The 19646-nt window shown below is 37.5% G+C and overlaps 1 protein-coding gene across 3 annotated transcripts in view; it reads right to left on the bottom strand.

The window, feature by feature from the left end:
* The window catches only part of NSF (N-ethylmaleimide sensitive factor, vesicle fusing ATPase), a 161542-nt gene that overhangs the window by 59456 nt on the left and 82440 nt on the right, over nt 1-19646 (bottom strand). For all 3 annotated transcript variants that reach the window (XM_036836863.1, XM_036836864.1, XM_036836866.1), the window contains exon 9: nt 14588-14787. In XM_036836863.1, coding sequence (XP_036692758.1) covers nt 14588-14787 — 200 coding nt within the window. The remainder of the gene's footprint in view (nt 1-14587; nt 14788-19646) is intronic.

Genomic DNA, 19646 nt, shown 5'->3' with positions numbered 1-19646 from the left:
TTTTCAGTATCAAGAAGTTGTTGCAATGAACATTTTTATATTTAAATCTTTGACAATACGTATGATTACTTCATGAAGGCAAATTGTTATGTTAAAAGGTGTTTTGAGTATTTTAATGCTCTTGAAATAGGCTTTCAAATATTTTTCTAGAAAGGTTTTATCATTTTGTAACAATCCTACCACCATATATGACAGTGCCTATCTTGGTATATCCTCGAAAGTAATGAATACTAGAAATTTTTAAAAGTAGTTACCAACTTGATGGATGAATAATGGTATTTTTCAATCATTTTTAATTGGCATTAGTCTAATTATTGACGAGGCTAGCACTTTTTAAAATCATTTTTTTTACCATTGATAATTTTTCTCTTATTATTTGTTCATGTCTCTGTACATTTTTCTGTTGGGATTTAATAATTTTTATTGATTTATAAAAATTATTTATATATTAAGGGTATTATTATATTTATTATAAATGTTTTATCCCAGTTTGCTATTTGTCTTTTAATTTTACTCATGGTATATTTTTGATAAATGGAAGGGTTTTAAAAAATGTATTTTCAAAAAAAAAAAAATGTATTTTCACTATTTAAACAGCCAACATTATCAATTTTTGTTTTTATGATGTTTTCCATTACTTTTATCCTTAAAATCCTCTCCCATTACAGACACTGGTAGTCACCTACATTTTCTTCTCTTGTAAATTTTTACTTTACATATAATTCTTTAGTCTATCTGGAATTTTATTTTTGTATATGGTACAAGTGAAGTAAGAATCCAAGTAATTCTTCAAAGAGTTAACTAACTGATCCAATATTGTTGACTAAATAACCTTTTCTTCATTGATTGAGATGCCATTTCTATCAGGCTTTATATTTTTATATATGCTAGATTATTTCCAGCCTATACTATGGACTATAGCAGTAGTTTGGGCAAGCTCTTACCCTCCACACATTCTTCTTCTTTTTTATAACTGTCTTAGCTACTTTCAACCATGTTTACTTCCTGATGATTATTAGAATCATTCTACTAGAGTAAAAACAACTTTCTCCAATGAAAAACAAACAAAAAAAGTAAAAAATAAACAAAAAAGCCAAGCTTTGATTGGAATTAAGATTCAATCTCTAAATTAGTTTAGGAAGTACTAATATCTTTATAGCATATTCAGTTCTTAAGAATATGTCTCTCCAATTATTCAAGTCTTTTACATCTCCCAATAAAGTTTTATACTTTTTGCCATATTAATTCATTCATAACATTCCTAACTATTTATGTTTTTTTGGTTGCAGTTGTGCATGGGATTTTTACATTATATTTCAAAAACAGTATATATGAAAAAATATTAATTTTTGTATATTTATTTTATATCTGGCTACTTCTAACATCTAAGTTTTTTTAGTTGATTCTTTTGAATTTTCTAAGTAGACAATCATATTACCTACAAACACAACTTTGTGTCCTCCTAAATCACAGGTATACTTGTTTTGTGGTATGAGAAATTACTCCTGAACAAAGACATGTAGAAGGAGAAAGAGAGGGCCTAACAGATAAGAATTTAGAAGCATGCAGGGCCACTTGAGCAAATGGCTAAGAGGCAATCCAGGCCCTATAAAAGGGATAATAAAATTTACCTAACGTGAGAAACAAAAGTTATAGTACTATCACAACAGGGAGCAGGCCTTTCTATTGAAACTCTCCCTCTCTCTCTCTCTCTCTCTCTCTCTCTCTCTCTCTCTCTCTCTCTCTCTCTCCCCCCCCCCCTCTCTCACACACACACACACACACACACACACACACACACACACTTGCAAAAGCAGAATCCTCTTTATGTAAGATGATTTTAATCCTGACTTTAGGATGGAAACTGAGAAATATGTAGTTGGAAGGTCAGTGAGAAACAGTGGTATGTAAATGAGGTAAACAGAAACTGTAAGAGAGTTATGGTGATGGGAGTAGTGATGACTAAAAAGCAAAGTCCTAGGTTTGGTTACTGCCTGCAAGTAGAAGGGGAAGTAACAGCAAAGGTAAGAAATTATCTTGTAGTTATGATAAGAAAGCTGTAGAAGGGAAAAGATGGAAGGGAAAAAAATTTTTTTTAAGTTTCTACCATAAGAAGATTAAAGAGTTAACAGGACATCTAATTAGAAATGTCCTCCAGAGAATAAGATATAAACTGAAGAAAACAGGTGAGAAAGACAGATCTGAAAGTCATCTACAAATGGTAAAGAAGAGTATAGCAGCGAACTAGATTCTGTAAGAAGATGAATCATATAATTAAGCTGGAGGCATATAAAAGCAAGACAGATTCTGGGCTACAATACCAGAAGATGACTCCAATAAAGGCAACCCAAAGGAAAAAGGATCAAGCAAACATGACAAAGATAAAAGATGAAATGTTACATCAGAAGTAGGAAGAAAAACAGTTCTAAAAATGACCTGAAGGAAATTGGATTGGATCTAAAACACATCTGAATATATATTAAAAAAATAAAAACAGATAAAACACTGTATGATCAGGCAATTCCACTCCTTGGTTTATAGCAGCTCTACTCATAACTGCCCCAAACTAGAACCAACCCAAATGCACTCTAGTCGATGAGTGAATAAACAAACTATGGTACATCCATAAGATGGAATACTACTCAACAGTAAAAAGGGATGTTTGATACATGCGACAACTCGGATGAATCTCAAAGGCAATATGATGAGTGAAAGAAGCCAGTCTCAAAAAGAAGAAGCCAGGGCTTCCCTGGTGGCGCAGTGGTTGAGAGTCTGCCTGCTAATGCAGGGGACACGGGTTTGAGCCCTGGTCTGGGAAGATCCCACATGCCGCGGGGCAGCTGGGCCCCTGAGCCACAGCTACTGAGCCTGCGCGTCTGGAGCCTGTGCTCCGCAACAAGAGAGGCTGCGATAGTGAGAGGCCCGCGCACCGCGATGAAGAGTGGCCCCCGCTTGCCGCAGCTAGAGAAAGCCCTCGCACAGAAACGAAGACCTAACACAGCCAAAAATAAATAAATAAATAAATAAATAAATAAAATTTAAAAAAAAAAAAAAAAAAAAGAAGAAGCCAGTCATAGTTACATACTATGATCCCATTTATATGACACTCTAAAAGACAAAAGTATAGGAATGGAAAACAGATCAGTAGTTACCAGGAGTTATTAGCAAAGGAACAGCATGAGGGAATTTTGGGGGGTGATGTAAATGTTCCACATGTAGATTTTGGTGGTGGTTACATGAAACTATACACATGTTAAAATCTATAAAACGGTACACCAGAAAAGTTAGTTCTACTTCATAATAATAAACAAAAAATAGATACAGTATCTTATAACACTAACATTCTATTATTCATTATTTGGAGTATTGTTCATTCTTTAATATATTCTTATGCAAGATGATACTCGTGTGTTCATCAAGGTTTCCAAAATTTAACTAAGTTTCATTATATTTTTTTCTGAACATAACTTACAAATTGTTCTCTTTCCACAACTGTTTTAAAACTAAATTAAAATCTGAAAAAATTAACTTTATTTCTCAATTATTGTCATATTTATTGAACAGATGTCTGATGATAAGTGATAGCTTGTTGCTTAAAAAAATTTCAACACCAAAAACTATTCACCTTTCCATCTGTAGAGAAGACAGAGAATGAAGAATTGGAACTACAACCTTAGCTTTGCCAAACACTTCTATATAGTAGAGCATTAATGCTTGCTGTCTTCAAAGAAAAACTAGGACACTCCTGTTTGTGACTAAAAAGCTGTGAGATTCTACATTATTTTTAGAAAACATTTTTATTCAAAGTTGTCTGTCAATACAGCATAAAACAAAAAGCTGTTATAATGTATGAATTTTGCTATCAATGTGCCTTATGTTACCACTGGAATCATGACTTCCTTCTCAGTCCAACCTCAAAAATCATCTATGTGGAAGGGAAGCCAGAGACAATAAGGACACTGTGCTTGATTTAATGATCACAGGAGCAATCTTCCCTAAACATAATTCAGTACAATTCTGACCTTTTCAGAACCTTGCTAATCTTATGACTTGTCATCAGGTCCCTTCCGCCAACCTACTGAGTATGATAACATCAATTTCTACAGGTGTGTTACTTAAATAAAGGCAAGTTCTTACTGCAATAAATTAGGAATCAGGTAAGGAAGATGTCAAGATTAATGTTCACAGATTAATATAGCTGAATTATCAATAAACCCTTTACCAAAGAGTTTAAAGTTCCACAATGCAATTCTCTTCAACTCCCTGACTTCTAGCTCTGTTCTTACCATTTGCAAAGTCTTCCCCCATAGAAACAGAGCTGATGCTGTGGAGCCCCTGGCAACAGCCTTGGAAAATGGCTGTTCTATATTTAGCTACTTTGACCTATATGCAAGTGTTCATCTTTGTCAGCCTGGACTGTCCAGAATCACAGAGGTGATGCTTTTCTTTATTATGTAACACATATATACTCTCCATGGGGTCATTAACCGAATATACCAAGCCTTTCTGGATGTAAGGATTGAGAAAAGTATATCAGAAAAAGCTGGCTATGATTAATATCTACCTAGAAATTCTTTGCCAACTCAGTTTTATTATTAATAGTGTCATACTTAAACTGTCTGCAAGTTTAAAAACAGCACCAAAGATACCTATGCAGCCATGTGGAAACTATCACAACAGATTTTATAAAATGCTTCTCACCTGCAACTAATGTTTAATCCTCAGTATACCATTAGGGTCCACTTGAAAAACAATTTCAGTTTTTAATTTTCATTGTTTAGCAGTTTTAACTATTTATAAAGATTGATATCTCATGACTACGTTTTTTCTACAAGTATTCCACAGGAACAAAACGGAAAATATATTTTTTTAAAAACAGAAAAAAACCTCATTCCATCTTGCAATTACTGCATGGGTCCACTGGATCTATTTGTAAATCTAAGATATATTATGTTATTTCAAAATTCTAGAAATTATGTCATCATTACTCATCAATTATTCCTAACTGTACTGAAAAAGATTAAAATAATAAGAAAATAAACAGATGGAATTGCTCTGAAGAATGATGCAATAGTGAAATAAATATCACGATGACATCAACTTTCAGCTTTTTCATTGTGTTGCCCAAAGTATTGCATCTTCTCTCAAGAAGGTATAAAAGAAGTCTAGACACCATCCACCATCTTTGTTGCCTGATTTTAGCTTTAACTGAACACAGTTGAGAATTCAGATTTTTGTTTGTTTGTTTTTGTTCCTTGGCCTTCCTTGGCAAAGAAAAGAAAATCAACAGAGGAAAATATTTCATAATTATTAGATGAATCCAAAGATGAACACAAAGAGTGAAATAGCAGCACCTGAGAGACAAACGAAGATGGTGAAATGGATCATTATAAGTAAAATCTCAGACTCTGTGCCTTCAGATAATGGTATCCTACATAGATTTTCTCAAACTCAAGGATGACTGAATATTTCTTTTTTTTAAAATAGATTTATTTATTTATTTTTGGCTGCTTTGGGTCTTCACTGTCTCTAGTTGTGGCGAGCGGGGGCTACTCTTCGTTGTGGTGCGCAGGCTTCTCATTACGGTGGCTTCTCTTGTTGCGGAGCATGGGCTCTGGGCGCGCGGGCTTCAGTACTTGTGGCTCGCGGGCTCTAGAGTGTAGGCTCAGTAGTTGTGGCACACAGGCTTCAGTAGCTGTGGCTCGTGGGTTCCAGAGTGTAGGCTCAGTAGTTGGGGTGCATGGGCTTAGTTGCTCCGTGGCATGTGGGATCTTCCCGGACCACGGCTCGAACCTGTGTCCCCTGCATTGGCAGGCGGATTCTTAACCACTGCGCCACCAGGGAAGCCCTGAATAATATATTTCTAAGGACAAAAAGAAAATACAGCATTTTCGTCCAGTTACTTATTCAACAAAAAGTTTTCATTGTGCAATATTTTTTTGATCAGCTAGGCCATCTCATTTTTTTCTAAAGGGACACGTGACAGTATTCTTTCATCTCTTCTTTCATCTGTGTATCAGAATTTTCTTGACATGGTTTCTAGTAGACATATATTGTAGGCAGGTATTAGAGAGATAACAAGAAGAAAGAGATGATGCAGACATTTAAAAATTGGATTGGGGAACTTTCTTGGTGGCACAGTGGTTAAGAATCTGCCTGACAACGCAGGGGACATGGGTTCGAGCCCTGGTCCAGGAAGATCCCACATGCTGCGGAGCAACTAAGCCCATGCGCCACAACTACTCGGCCTGCACTCTAGAGCCCGCGAGCCACAACCACTGAAGCCCACGAGCCTATAGCCCGGGCTTCGCAACAAGAGAAGCCAGTGCAATGAGAAGCCCGCGCACTGCAAGGAAAAGTAGCCCATGCTCGCCACAACTAGAGAAAGCCCACGTGCAGCAATGAAGACCCAATGCAGCCATAAATAAATAAAGTTAAAATGATACTTAAAAAAAATTAGATTGGCCATTCTAAAAGGTGTATACAAATCTAAAAATAAAAATATTTTGCAATTATGGAGTGCCTGGTGTCCTTCCCCTCTTCAACAAAATTATAAGCCAAAGATTTTAACAAAAACTCTTCAAGTATTGTCTTGATGATGGCAAGTAGAAGAACAAGAAGTAATGATGGGGCTTCCTTGGTGGCGCAGTGGTTGAGAATCTGCCTGCCGATGCAGGGGACACGGGTTCGAGTCCTGGTCTGGGAAGATCCCACATGCCGCGGAGCAACTAGGCCCGTGAGCCACAACTACTGAGCCTGCGCGTCTGGAGCCTGTGCTACGCAACAAGAGAGGCCGCAACAGTGAGAGGCCTGCGCACCGCGATGAAGAGTGGCCCCCACTTGCCGCAACTGGAGAAAGTCCTCGCACAGAAACGAAGACCCGACCCAGCCAAAAATAAATAAATAAATAAAAATTTAAAAAAAAAAGAAGTAATGATAAGCTATAATCTATTAGAGATGTATTTGAAATTTAGAATCAGTGTACAAGTTCACGCATAACAACTGATAAACAGTTAGTTACATACAGAGGCTCCTGCGCATTTTGGGTATATATCTATCTATCGATCAATCAGTAGATATCTTCAAACCCAGGAAAATATGGAATAAAAATTTGGTTTGCTATATTTAAGCTCTATTAAATATTTTAATAGTCTCTACTTCCCTTTATTTTTGTTTGCAAGTGATCTGTAATCAACTTAAAAACAATTTTTAAAAAGAAGTTCTTTCAACCCAGATAGTAAATGGTAATGACTATTTTTCTTGGTATTCTGAGAGGTAAAAAGATACCTGAAACAAAAAATATTGTAGTATTAGGAATGAATTGTAAAACCGAATTGGTTCTGGGACTGTCTGAAGAGTTGAGATCAGTTATTAGACTTGCAATAATATACCAGGATGCAATGGAGCTGAGACGGCTAGAGATCTGAATATGAACAAGAACATAATGGGATATAGGGAAGCAGGGGAGAAAACCACCTTGTGTAAAACTGAAATGATTAAGCACCCAACAAGTAGATTTGAAGCAGCAGAAGTGTTGTTATAAAGGCAATGTTTAAAATTTATTTTTACCATCAACAAAAATAAGAAAAAGTAGGAAATGACAGGATAAATTAGATTTAATAAAGCTTACTAGATTAAAAAAATAGATACTATGTTTCTGGGTGTTATGCATATTGATCCATGTAAATCTGTTATTTATTTTAATGTCTAAGATAATATTCCATTTCCTACTGAGAAGAATCAAGATATTTCTAGTTTTCCCCCCATTGCATATAGTGCGGCAATCAACATTCTGGTACATGTCATTTGGTGCACAAGTGCAAGAGTGTTTCTCTAGGGTAGCTGTCTTGAAGTAGAACTCATGGGTCATGAGGTTTGTGCATCTTCATTTTTGTAAGGTGTCAAATTAATCTGCACGATATTACTCACTATTTTTCTAATTTATACTATGACTAGTAATGTATATGAAGTCCTGTTTCTCCATAACCTCATCAACTTCTGGCATTATTAGCCTTTGTAAATTTTATCAGGTTGTTTATAAGGTGATTTCTCTTTTATTATGCATTTTCCTGAGCATTGTTTCATCTGCTTATCGTCAGTTGGGTTCCTCCTCTGAGAAACTGCCTATTCATATCCTTTGCCAGTTTTTTAAAAAAATTGTGGTGTTTGTCTTTTTCTTACTTATTATACAGGAGTTATTACAGAGAATTTATTATAGAAGATACCAATTTTTTGTGGATTATATGGGTTGCAAACATCTTCTCTAGTTTGAGACATTTGTATTCAGTGTAATTTGTCAGAGAGAATTTTCTTTATATTAATGTAGCCAAATAAACATTTTTTTCTTTTATGGATTTAATTTCTATATCTTATTAAGAAATTCTTCCCTAGCCTCAATTCTTAATGTCTTTCCCTAGTTTTCTTCTAAAAATTTTCTCTTGTAAGTTTTAGTTTCGTTTTTTGCAAATCCATTTTGTAATTCTGTATGAAGTGAGATAGGGACTGCATTTTATCTTTTTCCAAACAGAGAGCCAATGATCTCAGTCCCATCATGGAACAGTATATCATTTCCCCTCTGATTTGTATTGCCACTTTTCACGTAACAAGTTCTTCCTGTGTTCCTCTATTTCCATGGTCTGTTTTTGCATGAATATATAAAATTGTTTCAATTACTATAGCTTTCCAGTAAGTCTTGATATCTGAAAAAGTAACTTTTCATTATTCTCCAAAATTTTCATGACTCTTCAAGCATCCAAAAAAAAAACGTCAAATTCCAAAAAAGTCCTGTTAGACTTGACTGGAAAAGCATTGAACTTACAGATTAATATGGGCAGAACTGTCATTTTAAAGATAATGTCAGGATTCCCATGTGAACATGTTCTATCTTACCATTTATTAGCTCCTGAAAAAAGATTTTCAAAAATGTTTATAATTTTCTCCTTTAACGTTCCTGTTAGATTTAATCCTAGTTACCTTATCATTCTGACTGCTTTTGTAAGTGAAATCTTTTTTTTTTTTTTTTTTAATTAATTAATTATTTATTTATTTAATTTATTTATGGCTGTGTTGGGTCTTCGTTTCTGCGCGAGGGCCTTCTCCAGTTGCGGCAAGTGGGGGCCACTCTTCATCACAGCGCGCGGGCCTCTCACTATGGCAGCCTCTCTTGTTGCGGAGCACAGGCTCCAGACGCGCAGGCTCAGTAGTTGTGGCTCACGGGCCTAGTTGCTCCGCGGCATGTGGGATCTTCCCGGACCGGGGCTCGAACCCGTGTGCCCTGCATTGGCAGGCAGACTCTCAACCACTGCGCCACCAGGGAAGCCCGTGAAATCTTTTTAAAAGTTACATTTTCAGTATCTTCACATTTTCTTTGAGTCTTGTTATTCCTTTCTTGCCTTCTAAAGTGTTTGAGTTTTCTTTATTCCTTCCCCCACTCCTCCCTCATGCCTTGGAAAAGCTTGAGAACTATAAACAATTTTCACATAAACGTTTACTTAAGTTTTATGTTAATTAACATGTCTAACTTCTTCCCAAATAATACAAGGATCTTACATGGATTCAACCCACTTCCCACATGTTTTGTTCCGTATTTTAGTTCTATCCTTAAAAAGAGATATTGATCATCACTATTATTTGGTACAGTGAATGCTTCTTAAATTTAACCTCTTTTAAACGTTTTTATTGTGGAATATGACATACATAGAGGGCAAGTTCCACAAATGTGAATGTATGTCTGAAGGAACTGTCACAAAATGAACATCCATGTAACCATAACAAGACACAGAAGAGTGCCAGCATCCTGGCAGTGCCTCCTCACCACCCTTCCCCAACACCCCTCCCCTCCGTGCCCCAAAGGCAACCACAATCTGATTTTTAAGGTAATTATTCCTCACTTTCCTTTACAGTTTTACCAACTTAGAAGAAAGCATCATTAAACACTATACTTTAGTTGAGCTGTATATAAATGGAATCATACAGTATATATGATCCTTTCTCGTGTTTTCTTTTGCTCAACATTTATTTGTTAGATTCACAACTGTGTACAGTCTATTTTTATTACAATACAGTACTTTATTGTATATTTATATGACAATGCAAATTTTAAGTTGACAGCTATTCTCTTAAAAAATGACATTCAACTGATTTCGTCATTTCTGTTGAGAAGACAGCTGCCAGCTAATTGTTGTTTATTGGAAGGTAATCCTTTTTTTCTCTAGCTGCTTTTAAGATTTCTCTCTCTCTCTCTCTCTCTCTCCTTTTTTTATTTTCAGCCATTTAACAATGATTATAAGTGTAGAATTCTTCAGTATTTCTTTTGCTTGAGGTTTATATCACTGCTGGAATCCATGGACTGATGTTCTTCACCCATTTTAGAAAGTTCTAAACCCTTTTCTCTTCAAATACAGCTTTTGCCCCATCCTCTTTCTCCTGACTTTCTGGAAATTTAAATTGTGCACTAGACTTTCTTGTGGTATTTATCTCTCTTCATTCCTTTCATCCTTTGTCTGTAGTTATTTTTGTCTAACATCTTTCAGTTCACTAATTCTCTCTTTAGATGTGTCTAATCTGTTGTTTAAACTTGAGTTAATTTACTGAATTTCTCATTCCCAGAATTTCCATTTGATTTTTTTTTTAACAGTTTCCAGTGCTCTGCCAAAATTTTCAATCTTGTTTCTCTTTGAATGTAATAAGTATACTTATTTTTAAAGTCTGTATCTGAGAATTCCAGTATCTTGAGGCCCAGTTTCTATCATCTTTTGTTTCTCTTTCTTCATGTTGTTTATGTCTTTGTGTATCTGATTGCTTTTGATTATAAGCCAGGCATTGCATTTACAAACTATAGAAATAGTTTATGGCCTTGCATGATACTACCTTCCACCAGGAAGGATCTACAATTCTGCCAAATGTCTGGGGGCACTAGTGGTTTAGGAACCCTCAGCCTAATTTTAGAGAATGACACGACTCAAAGCTGATCTGTAGCCTCTGTAACAGCATGTCTGCTTCTGGTTAACACTTGCTCCTATGGTGTAGCCCTTCAGAGTCCCAGCTCAAAATGAGGCATGGGGTTTCCCTGGTGGCACAGTGGTTGAGAGTCTGCCTACCAGTGCAGGGGACACGGGTTCGAGCCCTGGTCTGGGAAGATCCCACATGCCGCGGAGCAACTAGGCCCGTGAGCCACAATTACTGAGCCTGCACGTCTGGAGCCTGTGCTCTGCAACAAGAGAGGCCACGATAGTGAGAGGCCCGCGCACCGCGATGAAGAGTGGCCCCCGCTTGCCGCAACTGGAGAAAGTCCTCGCACAGAAACGAAGACCCAACACAGCCATAAATAAATAAATAAAATGTAAAAAAAAAAATTAAAAAAAAAAAAATGAGGCATGTTCATCAGATGTCCCCTCTTTGTGGGCCATAGGCTCTAATCTCTGTCCCCCTTATACCCACTAGCCAGTCAAGAGGGCTGCATAACTGTTTAGCAGCTCCCTCCAGAAATGGCTAATTTCTCCAGAGGAACAGTGACCCCCATACACTGGGACCTTTTTTTCTGGGCCGCCATTCTCCCCCTAGATCTTGTAAGCTCTCTGATACCTCCAAACACATTAAAAAAAAAAAATTAAACATTTTATTGAGCTTTTCCGGTAGTCTTCAGTGGCAGGCATGATTCAAATTACCTAATCTGCCACTACCAGAAGTAGAAGCTCCAGATTTTATCTACATTTTTACCAATTTCATTGCTCACCATTGTTTCTTGCATCCACTGTTTCCTTCTGGGTTCAATTTTCTTCAGTCTCAAATATATCCTGCTTCACATTCTTCCAACAAGCTTCTGTGACTAGTTAACTCTATTAGACTTTGCCTGAAAAAATACCTTCATTTCATCTTATTCCTGAATGAGAATTAAGCTGGGTATAAAATTTTAAGTTGACAGTTATTTTTACTTAGCTCTGTGAAGATATTCTTCCACTGTTTTCTGGTCTCTCTTGCTGTTGTTAAAAAGTTTACTGTCAACATAATGGATATCCCTTTGGATGTCATCATCATTTCTTTTTTGTTGATACTAAGACATTTCTCTTTTTTCCTTTGGTATTCTCCAGTTTCACTACAATGCATCTAGATATAAATTTCTACTTATCCCATTTGGGCTCATGGTGCTACATGAATCTAAGTATTTATGTTTATCAATTCTAAAACATTCTCAGCCATTCTATCTTTGAATATTGCCTCTACACTATTCTTTTTATTTGGACTTCTCATTTTAACTCTGTTATCTCAATTTCTCTTTCATATTTTCCATCTCTGTATCTCTCTGTGCTACATTCTGGGTGATTTCTTTAGATCTATTCTACTGTTTATCATATCTCTCCTCAGCTGAAACTACTACTTATGTTTAACCTAGTTGCTGAGCTTAAAATTTTGATGGGGGCTTCCCTGGTGGCACAGTGGTTGAGAATCTGCCTGCCAAGGCAGGGGACGCGGGTTCGAGCCCTGGTCTGGGAAGATCCCACATGCCACGGAGCGGCTAGGCCCGTGAGTCACAATTACTGAGCCTGCACGTCTGGAGCCTGTGCTCCGCAACAAGAGAGGCCGCGATAATGAGAGGCCCGCGCACCGCGATGAAGAGTGGCCCCCGCTTGCCACAACTAGAGAAAGCCCTCACACAGAAACGAAGACCCAACACAGCCATAAATAAACAAACAAACAAACAAACAAACAAGTAAAAAAAACACATGTTGCTAGGCTCTACCTACCCCCAGAGTTGCTGATTCAGTAGGAATCAATAATTAAAAAAAAAAAAAAATTTTTGATGATGACATTTTCCATTTACTGGAGCTATTTTAGCTTCCCCTGTGAGAATCTCTTGTGGCCTGGCTTTGTTGGAGTATCCCTTGGGGTGTGCTTATATCTAACAACCCTATGTGGTAACATTGGCCCAGGATTCATTTTAAAATTAATTTCTCAATTTGGGGGCCCCAGACTACATAGTGGGGTGTTTATGTGTGTGTGTGTTTTTTTCAAATCCTAAGCATGAGTTAAAGATCCATGGTTTAGAATTCCCATGGCAGATTCCTCATCTCCCACTCTAGAACCCAAGCAAATAGTTAAAAGGTTTTGTTATTTCTCTGTGCTGGTAGGGAAATATTTTCTAGTCATGCTTTTCATTGATGATAGAGCTGCTTTGAAGGTTCCAGTTCCTAGGCCACACCTTAAGTAAGTTCAAGGACTCATTTTATGCCCCCTAGTGGATGCTAAAACCCAAATGCACACATTACCAGAACCAAAAGCTGCAGCTCATCTTTACTACTCTAGATTTCAGTTTTCTTTTGATTTCTGAAGACTTCCTTTTCTTTCCTGAGAGCTCAATTGTGCATTTGAAATTATTTTAGTTATATTTTACCCAGCATTTGAAGATTTTTGTAGAAGGAAGGTTTTCAGGTTACCTAGTCTACTGTATTGCCAGAACCAGAAATCCCATGACACTGTTTTTAAACTTTCCTTTAATGAAACAAATATGTTAATACTAGTATATTAGTCAAAGTTTTCCAGAGAAACAGAATCAATAGATCTATAGATCTAGTCTATCTATTCTATTGGTACCTGAAAAAAAAAAAAAAAGAATATATATATATATATATATATATATATATATATAAAATCTATCTATCCATCTATCTATCTAGAGATTAAATGTAAGGAGTTGGCTAACATAATTATGGAGGCTGACAAGTCCCAAGCTCTGCAGCTGGCAAACTGGAGACACGAGAGAGCTGATGGTGTAGTTCCAGTCCAAAGGCCTGCAAGCTTGAGAGCCAGGAAGAGGTGTTTCAATTTGAGTCTGAAGGCAGCAAAAAACTGATATCCCAGCTCAGGCAGTAGGAAATTCCCTCTTACTCAAGGGAGGGTAAGCCTTTTTGTTCTATTCAGGCCTTCAACTGATTGGATGGCATATTAGGGAGGACAACTGCTTTACTCAGTCCACAGATTCAAATGGTAAACACAACCCACCCAGAATAATGTTTAACCGATGTCTGGGCACCCTGAGGCCCAGGCAAATTAGCACAAAATTAACCATCACAATTAGTAAACTCTGGCTTGATTTTTAGTTAATTTTATTTTTTTCTAAGACCCCAATCAAGTTTTCCTTTGAGACCTAACAACTTATACCTGTCACTACAGCTGAGTTAAGTCAGTGGTAAGTAAACTAGCTTTCTGCACATGAACCTTACACATACTTAATTCTACAAGTCCCTTTATGGATTTAATTTCTCTCTTTTAGGATAAATGAGTTCAAGTCTCTGGAAGTAATGTGGAATAAAAGTGTCACTTAAAAACATATTCATGATCTGTTTTTGCAAAACCTTTGGCTCATATAATCTATCTTTGTATTATGAACATGTGGATACTGACATCTGCTCACAACATGTAAATCTCCCACAATCCCAGTTCAGTGACATAACTCGGTTCTAAGTAAATTTTATCTGCAATTTCTTCAAACTATAAATCACAGCAACAAGTCTTCCACCATAACTCTGGGTTTCAATCATCATATAAGTGATAACAAACTTTTACTAAATTGTACTTATGTTAACATTACCCTCCTTTGCTCCTCTTCAGCATCAGCAAAGAGTTTACGAATGTTAGCCTCTGATTCTCCCACATACTTGTTGAGGATTTCCGGCCCATTGACCACTTTAGGCTCTCTTGCATTCAACATCTTGCCAATCTGTCGAGCCAAGAGAGTCTTACCACAACCTGGAGGCCCATATAACAGGATGCCTTTAACATGTTTGCAACCTAAAAAGGAAAAGAAAACAGTCTTACATCAACTAACTAAAATCCAAGTAAGACATCAAAGTTTTCTTTCTTCTTCGCATGTTAGGAAAAATACAGCAATAGCATTAACATATATTAATATCTAGGTGCCATGAACAGAACAAGAATGAACTGAAGATCTTTTTAAAACAGAAAATCCACAAACAATTCCTACACCAGTACCAATAGTTGAGGGGGAAAGCTGCCAATTAAAGGTCTTTGGAACAGTATATTTGAACTATCATTGAGAACAAATACTTTCAACTCTGAAAATGTCTCTTTGACCTAAATACCTAATTAGGAAATATTACTTCTTTTTCATTATCCTTTACTTTAAAGCCAGGGGGAAAAAGACCTGTTTTTAGGCAAGTTTAACCCAACACAGATCTATTATGATACGACAGGCTGTGGAAACTATATCTTAGTCAAAGAAATTACAGGTCTACCTGTCAATACAAGCACTTGAAGAAAGGGCAGACATGTCTGAGTTGGGTGGGTATAGAGCAATCCATAGGGTCCAGATGGATGTTACAGACTTTGTGGATGAAGTTGAATGCCCTATTTCACGTGACTATGCCAAGTGAGAGACGTGTTTTCTCAGAGCCACCAGGATGAAAATGAAACTGAAGCTTCACAAGAATAGTGTTCAATTCTTTTCTAGGCAACCATTGCTAAATGCCTTAAAGGTATCATTAACAATAGCGAAATAGCAAGACTAATGATTTAGACTCCCTGGGATTTCTTTAGCCCACTCTACACAAGCATTTACTCCATTTCTTAAGATTAAGATGAAATTTGGTTTCTGTTTACTCACTCTAGGAATTCTCACCTATTTAAGTTTCACACTTAAGATGCATGACTCTACTTATGCGTTTTTTCTTTATACTACACCAAAAAAGCACTCTGTGAAATAATGAATTCTTAGATTTCAAGCGTTACACTCAAAACTACAGGTGAACAAGAAAATTTCTGGAAATGGGATACAGTGTATTTTTATGGAAAATGTCCTCATTTGGAACGAAAGCCTTAAAAAATTATATCTTTAAGAAAAATTATGACAATACATCGAATGACTCAATAAAGGAAAACACAAGATTCAACCAACTTTACTAGAAATTTTAGATTCTGAGGAGGAAGATACTTTGGGTTGCCAGTACGGCCATTGCTTCTATCTTCGTTTCAAAAAAAGACTCCTTTTTAAATCCTTGAAAGTAATGAGATCTGTGCTTCTGGTTAGACTTGTAGAGACAAGGGGAACTTAGTGGAAACACTTAAAGGCTTAGATTCTTAACCCTTCTCATCACAGAGTAAATTCCTGTCCTAAGAACTGTGGCCCAGGGACTTCCTTGGTGGCTCAGTGGTTAAGAATCCGCCTGCCAATGCAGGGGACACGGGTTCGATCCCTGGGCCAGGAAGATCCCACATGCTGTGGAGCAACTACACCCGTGTGCCACAACTACTGAGCTTGAGCTCTAGAGCCCGCGAGCCACAACTACTGAGCCTGTGTGCCACAGCTATTGAAGTCCGCGTGCCTAGAGCCCGTGCTCCGCAACAAGAGAAGCCACCGCAATGAGAAGCCCGTGCACCACAATGAAGAGTAGCACCCGCTCACCGCAACTAGAGAAAGCCCGCGCGCAGCAACAAAGACCCAATACAGCCAAAAATAAATTAAAAAAACAAAACAAAACAAAAAAAAAAACTGTGGCCCATAAAATGTCTTTGCCCTTGTCCCACCCTTGGGGCATGAGGGGTAAGGAGATAAGGGGATAAGCCTTGAGCTTCTCCTAGAGGCCAACACCACCAGGCACTGTCAGCATCCAAGCCACTGGGACACATCTGACGAGGACTTTGGAACCTGCCTCCTAACCTTCCTCTCCAAACCAACTGCTACTATCATGATTTGAGACTATTTGTATAAACCATTGCAGAGGCAGGTGGTGGTGGAGGGAGTGACACAGGCACAAGGAGGGGAGAGCCAGAAAGGATAAAATGAAGACTTGCTAAGTACCTACAAAGTACCAGCCCTTAGGCCCATCTCTCCAGTCTCAACCTTCTCCAAGTTTATCAACTTCCTTCTAACCACACTTCCTTCCATATTAAGCCATGCTTTCTTTCAAGGACTCTCACCTCCTCAGCATTCTTATACTTCTGTTATACCTACCCTATGAGCCCTGAACACAATATGGCTTTATTGCACCTAAACATTGGCCACAGAGCATGACCAGAGAAAATTACACCACTGTGCTGACTGATATCCTAACAGTCTCATGCTATCTGATTTCAGTTCTACTCTCACTGCTTTCTCAATATTGCATGCCACCCCTTACCTGTTTCTGTTCATCTCCTATTTTCCTTAGTTATTATCCAGACTTCACTGTTCTCTTCTCAAGCACTACCCATGCCATTAATTCTTAGAGTTGATCTAGTTTCCTACTTTTCATATTAAAAAAAAAAAAAAAAAAAGACTATCAGGTATGGACTCCCTTCAGCTCCCTGCTTCTTTTTTTCTTTTTTTGGCCACCTTCTTTTTTTTAAACACTGCAAATTTATTATTTCACAGTTCTTTAAGTCAGAAGTTTGGGTGGGTTTGGGTAGCTCTGCTCCATTTTACATAAGACTGAAATCAAGGTGTGGGCCAATGGGGCTCTGGGAAGAATCCACTTACAAGTTTATGTGGGTTGTTGATAGAATCTATTTCCTTGTGACTGTGACTGTAAGACTGAGATTCCTGTTTCTTTGCTGGCTGTCAGCTAGGGGTCAGGTTGATCTTTTCTCCTAGAGGCTGCCTACTTTCCTTTTGACGCTTTCCATGTGGTCCCCCTCCAGCAAGTGACTGAGTTTCTTTTATGCTTCAGTTCTCTTCAGCTTCTCTTTCTGACACATCTCTCTGTCTCTTCTGCCTTAAACTACCTTATGTGATTATGTTGGGCCCACCCAGATATTTCAGGTTAATCTCCCTATCTTCTGATGAGGTTATTAGTAACCTTAATTACATCTCCAAACCCCCTTCACATCCCTGCTTCTTTATCTACAAATTTATCTGCAGACATCTCTTTTCTCAACCTCAGCATCAGTTCTCAAAGAAGGAGCTTCCTTCCTCTTCTCCAAAGTTTAAATTGCAATTATTTGTTTATATACTTTCTTTTCTATTAGACTGTAAACTATTCAAGGGGAGGTACTGTCTCATCAATCCTGAATTGCAGACACCCAGCCTAATGCCTAGCACATAATATGTACTCAATAAATGGCTGAATAAGTAAATTATTGATTCTTTTCCTACATAACTCAGAGAAAATAGGGGTATAGAAAATGGTTTTTAAAAATTATTTGAAGCTCTTAAATTATGAACAGTATGTACTTTCATGGCTGAACTAATTTAAATACCTAAAAAACACCTTTGCAATGACTGGGACTTACAAATTTAGCAAGACAAACTACATAATACATAAATAGTAGATTTTTAACTCTGTAACTCTGTTTTTGTACGTGGGAAATGCTCAATTTAATGTGTTTTGAATTAAATTGACTCAGATGTCATAAAATAAATAACCCACAAAATATTACCATGAAGTTTGAGAGAAAGACAAAATGCACATCCGTGGAACTTATATATAATACAGATCTGTGAAATTACAGAATCTATTCAATATAACATCAATAAGAATGTCATAGAAACTCTAGTCTGCATGAGAACCATAATTCTTTTAGGATGTCAAGAAAGCACATCAAAAATATACAATGACATGTGAAGATTTTCAAAATCCACTTCCACAAAGGAAGCAGTTACTTAAATAAGCAGTGGAAATGGGACTTTGTTATTACTATTATTATCATAGCCTTTCTGACTTATTAAATAAGCACTGGTCTCTAATTTAAATGAGTCATAAAAACTCTTCATAAGTAATTCCATTCTACAAAAGTGTATTAAGCTCTTGTTTGGACTAGGCATGAAACTAGGTGTTTGGGATACAAACATGAAAAAGGCAGTCCCTACCTACAGGGCATTTCTGATTTAGTAGGAAAGACAAATAAAAATAGGTTATCTAGGGCTTCCCTGGTGGCGCAGTGGTTGAGAGTCTGCCTGCCAATGCAGGGGACACGGGTTCGAGCCCTGGTCTGGGAATATCCCACATGCCGCGGAGCGACTGGGCCCGTGAGCCACAATTGCTGAGCCTGCGCATCTGGAGCCTGTGCTCCGCAAGGAGAGAGGCCGCGATAGTGAGAGGCCCGCGCACCGCGATGAAGAGTGGCCCCCGCTTGCCGCAACTGGAGAAAGCCCTCGCACAGAAACGAAGAACCAACACAGCTATATATATATATAAATAAATAAATAAATAAATAAATGCCTTTAGAGACTATATTACAAAAAAAAAAGAATGGCCCAAAGACAATTTAAAAAAAAAAAAAATAGGTTATCTACAATATAATATGACATTATCAGAGATGTGCATGAAATGTTTTTTGGAACCTAGCCAAGAGAGACTGATTCTGCTAGAGTGATGGCAGAAAATTAGGGATGGACACAGGGGAAGAGGTAACATACAGTCTGGGTCTTGAAGGCCAGTTTGAGGTTCATGGTTGGGCAAGCGAAGGGAAAAGGCACCCTAAAGAGAGAGATTAGCATGAGATTAGGCATGGCAGTATGGACCTAGAAGCTGTCCTCTCAAAACAGCCAGTTATCACCTTCTGTGGCTGGGAGCCTTGGAGGTGAGTGCCTGAGTAAGGGGATGACAGGTTCCCAACTAAGGAAGGCCTTGACACCATGCCCGGGAGTTTTTAATTTGTTTTGTAAAAACCCAGGGGTTTTTAATCAGGGAGGATACATAACGGAGATGTGTATT

This window comes from Balaenoptera musculus, chromosome 20 (genome assembly GCF_009873245.2).
Source record: "Balaenoptera musculus isolate JJ_BM4_2016_0621 chromosome 20, mBalMus1.pri.v3, whole genome shotgun sequence".
NCBI classification, from domain to species: Eukaryota; Metazoa; Chordata; class Mammalia; order Artiodactyla; family Balaenopteridae; genus Balaenoptera; species Balaenoptera musculus.
Note: the sequence above shows the minus strand (reverse complement) of the source record. Positions and strands in the feature narration are given on the sequence as shown.